The sequence below is a fragment of the Nicotiana attenuata genome, chromosome 5, assembly GCF_001879085.1.
Source record: "Nicotiana attenuata strain UT chromosome 5, NIATTr2, whole genome shotgun sequence".
Taxonomy (NCBI): domain Eukaryota; kingdom Viridiplantae; phylum Streptophyta; class Magnoliopsida; order Solanales; family Solanaceae; genus Nicotiana; species Nicotiana attenuata.
This window is the reverse complement of record NC_031993.1, coordinates 48,559,453-48,566,028: the sequence shown is the minus strand read 5'-3', so window position 1 is coordinate 48,566,028 and position 6,576 is coordinate 48,559,453. Positions and strand designations below refer to the sequence as shown.

The 6,576-nt window shown below is 34.8% G+C and overlaps 1 protein-coding gene across 1 annotated transcript; it reads right to left on the bottom strand.

The window, feature by feature from the left end:
- On the bottom strand, positions 226-2,253 carry LOC109225807. Its single transcript, XM_019390592.1, has one exon. It carries the CDS (start codon positions 1,708-1,710, stop codon positions 436-438), a length of 1,275 nt encoding a protein of 424 aa, XP_019246137.1. The 5' UTR covers positions 1,711-2,253; the 3' UTR covers positions 226-435.

Sequence of the window (6,576 nt, the reverse complement as noted above, 5' to 3'; positions counted from 1 at the left end):
TATTTTATGTATTGTATTAGAAAATAATATAAAAATACACGTGCATCGCACGTGCAGAGAGACTAGTATAATCAATACAATGAAAAAATAACCTAAAAGTTCACTCTTAAAAATGATGGGTTATTACACTTTAAATCTCTTTTGCACCCGATTATCATATCATTTTGATGAACGCAAGCAACTCCAAACCATATACATTATAAAATGGATCAAACAAAGTATACATGAATTCATAACCTCATCTCCTTTATGTTTGCCGCTCATTCTCTATCGCTTTATATATATATTGACGTTGGTACAAAATATTTACATAATCAAATTATTTATAACAGTAATAACAAATTTGATACACGCTACACTAACAATGTAAATAAACTTTATATTGTCAATTGTACGAACATAAGTCTAGTTATAATTAATACTTGTATAATTTTTTTAACCCCACCATTGGTGTACAGCAACACCCTCATCCCTTAACATACCATACAAAGATAAACATTCCCAATATGCCCTCCTACTTTTCTTTTTATCACCTTTTTTAATACCTTGATGTTTGCACTCCAAGAAGAGTTCATCAACTAACCTAATTGCTTTGTTTCTCACCATTTCTTCAACCACTTCAGCTTCTGCCTTCATGACCACATATTCATTTTCTTTCACATTCTTGTTTAGCCAATCAGACATTCCAATCAATTGTACTGATGACTCTTTGTTTACTGTTTCAATCTTAAATATCTCGAATTTCGTATTCCTCGTTGGATAATGCTTCGAAAACCAACTCGAATCGCCTGATGCTTCGCTCTTTTCTTGTAAACCAACATCAATGAAGACCCTTCGTGGGTAACTTTCTAGTGGAATATCCATCAATTCTGACAAATAACGAGTCCGTTTGAGATATCTGCTAGATTTACCTGATGCTGCTCTTGGTGGTTCAAGTAATACATCTTCTAGTTTGTTCAGTGCTGCCTCTTTTGCATTTGGAGCAAAGTTGAACAATTTTCTATGATGTGTAGTAGGAGCAGGAGTAGTACTAGTTTTGGTAGAGGCATAAGTAGTAGTTGTCTTTTTCATGGCTATAATTGTGGAATCAAATTTTCGAACATAGACAACTTTATAGTTTGATGGTTGTAGAAATGTAGTCATGGGGTTGTCGTTAATTAGTTGAACAACAACAATACCACCTACTTTAAGAGCGGGATCAATAAAATTGAGAGATTTGGAGAAGGGGCAGGGAATTAGTGCAAAGTCAAAAGACTCTTCAAGAATAATGGGACAGCTTTTTTTACGTGTCAAATCTGAAAAAGAAATCAAATAATCCATCTTGTAATCACTTGTAACTTGAGAATTGTAAATAGCTTGATCTTCATTTCCATTGGTAATAAGTAGGGACCTATCCCCCATTTTGAGAAGGCCTTCATTGGCCAAATCATGAAAAATGAGAGGCAAAAACTCCAACTTGATGGGATTATTATAATTAGCCAACTCATCAACTTTAGAAACATTAATATATCCATAGCTCGATGTTAAACCCCTGATTATGGTATTAATCGAGAGAATAACCAATGCCAAAATGGCTGCTTGAGAAATCAACTTCACCAAATGGGTATCACCGTGAAAGCCTAAGGCATGATCCATGTATAGGCTTTTCATTTTGTCATGTTTCTTGGTATGCAACAAACTCGCTGTTTTATACGTCATGTTTAAGCACATGAAAATCCCGCTCCCACTGCTGAGTCCTGGGAGAATTTTCGTCCTACCGGCACGAATCTAAATTAGTCGGGGGCAGTAGGTAAAAGAAGAAGGTTGAGGCTAGCCGAGAAAGGTTGAAGGTGTTTGCAATTTTTGGAAAAGAGAGCATGCAAATTATAATTCAATCTAACAACGAAAGGGGAAGTGGTAGAGAGTTTGGATTGGCAAGAATTTTAACGAGTGCAAAACCTAGCAGCGGTGTGGTTTCCACCCACGAGGGCAACACGATTACTTTGCAATTTTGAAAATAACCACAATAATTCTTGTAGCCTTTGAACCTCCATTTCTAAAACTATATAAATCTCCTTCCTTTTGTATGGTTTCAGATCGACATGACTTTTTATCTACTTTTCATAAATTAATTGCAAAGGAACAAAATACCTCCAATTAATAATATTTTTGGCAATCGATCCGAAAGAAATAAGGAAGGAGGAAGAAGTACAAGAGAAAAAGACTAAAGACTTTATTTCTTTTTTGAGTGTTTCTCTTTTCTTTTATGATATCTAAATGCTTTTGTTGTCCTTCCTTTTAAAAGGCTATATAGCAACTAATATAGTACAAACGGTTTCATAGAAGAAAGTTGTTAGAAAAAAGAGAAAAGTCATTTCTTGTTTGAAAGAATGGTTGGTAATGCGGAAATTTCTAACGCAAAACTAATGGTGAAAATTTGTTTACTATGTTGACCAATTTGGTTAGGGGAATGAACAAACTAAACAAATATTAAAGGTTAGCATTAACTATTTCACTATAACCATTGAACAAGAATTTGTTATACGTGTTGGTGCGCCTAACTATTGTCATCATTGTAGTGGGATACAATCATATTACTTATTAGATAATTATCGATAAATATCTTGACAAATATTAATTGATAATCTGGTGAAAATAATTGCTAACATGTAATTACAAGTTAAATTTGACAATCAGTGTAAATAAATTTTACATTATCAGTCTAAAAGTTGTAAAGGTAAATGGGTCTGGAATCCCTTTAAGTAACTTACAATTATGGTGGCTATGATAAGTTTCCTCCTAAGATTACTAATATTTCTCCAAAACGCATTGTCCTAGCAAATCAAAAGATAGTACCATTTCATTCAAATTCAATGTTCCTCCACTAGACAATCTTATGTCTGGATTTCGATTTGGTCTTGCAACATTGTATTTAGATAATGTTCAAATCAAATGATACATTATTCATAAACATAACTTGATTTTGAGTCGTTGTTCATTTTAAACAAGTGTGGATTATTAGAAAATTATTGTTTAAATATAATTAATACGTAATTAAATAAAGGACAAGATGTTAGAAATTGTCGTGTCTTCTAGAGACTCCTAGTGTGGCCCACATATAAAGTAATAAATTATTTGCCTTGTCTCCCAAATGAAATAATATATCAGATAATATTCTGTAGTTATGCATATATGGTAGTTTCTTTGTTGAAAAGAAATTACCATATATTAGGAGTCCCTAGGGTAATTATAATTTATGGAGAAGTCCCTAAGTCTAAAGTATTTACCTAATAGTCCCTAGCCTACCTATAAATACGCCTGTGACTCCATTAGTCTGGCATCCTACGATAGGCACAGGCTAGAAGGCTCTCTAGGTTTTCTGCTAAAGGTTTTAAAGGCAATTCCACACATCACTTGAAAAATCATTGTTGGAGTTATGTTCTTATTGCTATTCCGCTACGTTGGCTTTGTGTTTGTATTCGAATTATCAACATGTGGTATCAGAGCCAACCTTTTAGTTGTGTTGTTCAGTATCCGTTGATAATGCTTGTGCATATTGTCTACCATTAAAAGTCGTCATATAACATGGATTTCTCTAGTCTACAGAGAAAATTATAGTTTTGCTCGGCGTTGATTTCATAAAGTCTGTGACCTTTATATATATCTATGCCGACATATCAATTTTTTTTAAAGAGAAGCTTAAACTTGATGAAATCGTGTTCTTTATATTTTGGCTTTACTGCGTATTCTGTTTGAACAGCTTTCTCTTCCTACTATTAGCCTTCTATGAGAAACCGTGATTTGCCTTCTTTCTATTAGCCTTTGTAAAAATTGATTTTATTCAAGATTTTGCCTTTGATCTTGACAAGAAGATCTTATTGGCTAAAACAATCTTTTTGACTTGATTGTTTATATGAAAGAGCCTGTTGTTCATATGAATACTTGACATGATCTGGTTTCTCAAGTTTGTGGCATGACTAATAGGAAGTTCCATGTTTGACAATAATTAAAGTATTGAATCTACTTTTGGTATTTAATTGGTAATTAAATCACGCAGGGTTAAATATACGGTGCTAGTATTTACAGTGTTTTGATAACAATTTATTTGTCTTTGGTTATCACGTCATCTATACATTTTAATTAAGCCCATAATTGTGCTTAATATTCTGAAGTTTCCTTTTCATATTTCACCAAATTTGTATGGTTTTGTCCTTAAGTAAGTTATAAGAAAAGGAATAGCTAAATGTTCTACTTACTGTTCAACTTCTTATAATGTTTTTTAATTATAAGAATTGACCTTTAGAAAAATGTAGCGTCATGCTTATGTCCAGTATACTCTTTTAAAGCTAATCAACATTTTGTTAGGTTGATTATTAAAGTTTATTATTCTTAGATGTTATTTTTAGTGTTCTTCTATGTGATGTACTTAGGAATAGCACGGCATCTTGAGTACTTGATTTAAAAAAATTAAGTTGTTTAATCACATAAAGTTTAGTGACTAAAATTATAATGACATCTATTTAGTTAAGTTATCTCATTAAGATGGTAACCCGGCCCTACAGGGAGGTAACCATTTTGGTGAGATTAATTGGTATGAGATAGTAAACCTTTAAGTTAAAAATTATCTTATGCCCATAGGTACAGATTAATTTTTATGTATTTTGGTTTACTAGTCTAATAAAGTAAAGTAAATTCTATGCATGGGTTGCAACCTCTGCCCACAGGAGGGTTTAGAATTTACTTAGAATCGGTATTTTACGCGATTCACCTTTGATGGATTGTACTTCATAGCTTATGTATGTTTATCCTTATTTTGCTGTCTTTATCGCTTTTCCTATTGCTATTTTTAATGAGAATGCTCTAATTCCAATGCTTTCTGGTGACAATTATACTGAATAGAAGGAGAAAGTCCTTCTCACTTTAGGGTGCTCGGATCTGGACCTGACACTCCATGTGGATGAACCACCTATTCCCACGGAATCAAGTACGTCAGCGCCTAAGGCTGATTATGAGCGGTGGGAGCGATCTAATCGCTTAAGTTTAATGCTCATCAAAGCCCACATAAACCAAAGTATTAGAGGTTCTAACCCTAATAGCGATAAGGTCAAAGCTTACATGAAAGCAATTGATGAACACTTTATAAGCTCTGACAAGGCATTAGCCAGCACCCTTATGAAGAGGCTCTCAAGTATGACTTTCGAAAAAAGTCGTGCAGTGCGTGAGCACACGTTATGGAGATGAGAGACATTGCTACTAAACTCAAGTCCCTTGAGGTTGATATATCTGAACCATTTCTTGTGCATTTCATTCTCAACTCACTTCCACGGAATATGGTCCGTTCAAGATTTCTTACAACACACATAAGGATAAATGGTCAATCAATAAACTTTTGACCATGTGTGTTCAAGAAGAAGAGAGGTTGAAGCATGAGATACCTGAAAGTGTTAATACGATGACTCATGGTAAGAGAAATGCAAAGAAGGGCAAAAGTGTTCTCATGAAGAAGAAAAGCACCTTTGACAAAGATGCTTGTCGTTTCTGTAAGAAAAAGGGACACTGGAAGAAGGATTGCTTGAAATACAAGAAATGACTTGAGAAGAAAGGTAATTTTACCCTTGTATGTTATGAATCTAATTTTACTGAAGTTTCTGATAATACATGGTGGATTGATTCTGGTGCTACAATTCACATTGCCAAAATCATGCAGGGCTTTCTAACTCAGAGGAAGCCAATAGGAAGTGAACAATACGTCTATTCTTGCAATAGGACGCGTTCACGTGTTGAAGAAGTGGGGACTAATAGGCTCATTTTGAAGGATGGTTTTCACTTAGATTTAGAAAATACTTTTTATGTTTGTAACGACCCGACCAGTCGTTTGAGCTTTTGCACTTCGCTCGCCAGTCCTCGGGCATGACTAGCCCCGTGTGATGTATTATGACTTATGTAAATCATCGGTTTTGGTTTTCAAGGTAACCGGAATGAATTTCGAAGAAACAGTTCTTAGTTTGAAGCTTAAGATTTCAAATGTTTGACCAAGATTTGACTTGTTGGTATATGATCTAGGATTGGAATTTTTATGATTTGGTTAGCTCCGTTAGGTGATTTGGGACTTAGGAGCATGATCGGAATGCAATTTGGAGGTCCGTGGTAGATTTAGGCTTGAATTGGCGAAATTGGAAATTTTGGTGTTTTCCGGTTGACAGGTGAGATTTTGATGTAGGGGTCGGAATGGAATTCCGGAAGTTGGAGTAGGTCCGTTGTGCTATTTGTGACGTGTATTTAAAATTTCAGGTCATTCGGACATGGTTTGGTATACTTTTTGATCAAAAGCGGAATGCGAAAGATTTTAGAAACTTAGGCTTGAATCGATGTGTTTTGGTAGTTTTGATGTTGTTTGAGGTGTTTTGAAGTTTGGTATAAGTTTGAATAAGGTTATGGGATATGTTAGTGCTTTTGGTTGAGGTCCCGGGGGCCTCGGGGTGATTTCGGATGGTTGGCGGAGAGTTGAAAGTTTGATGAAGCTGCAGATTTTTGCTGCTTCTGGTATTTCCGCACCTGCGGATTGGGGAACGCAGGTGTGGCGCCGCATATGCGAAA

Excerpts from the sequence above, each read along its gene's own strand:
- LOC109225807 (XM_019390592.1), bottom strand. The coding sequence starts at position 1,710 with ATGTGCTTAAACATGACGTATAAAACAGCGAGTTTGTTGCATACCAAG.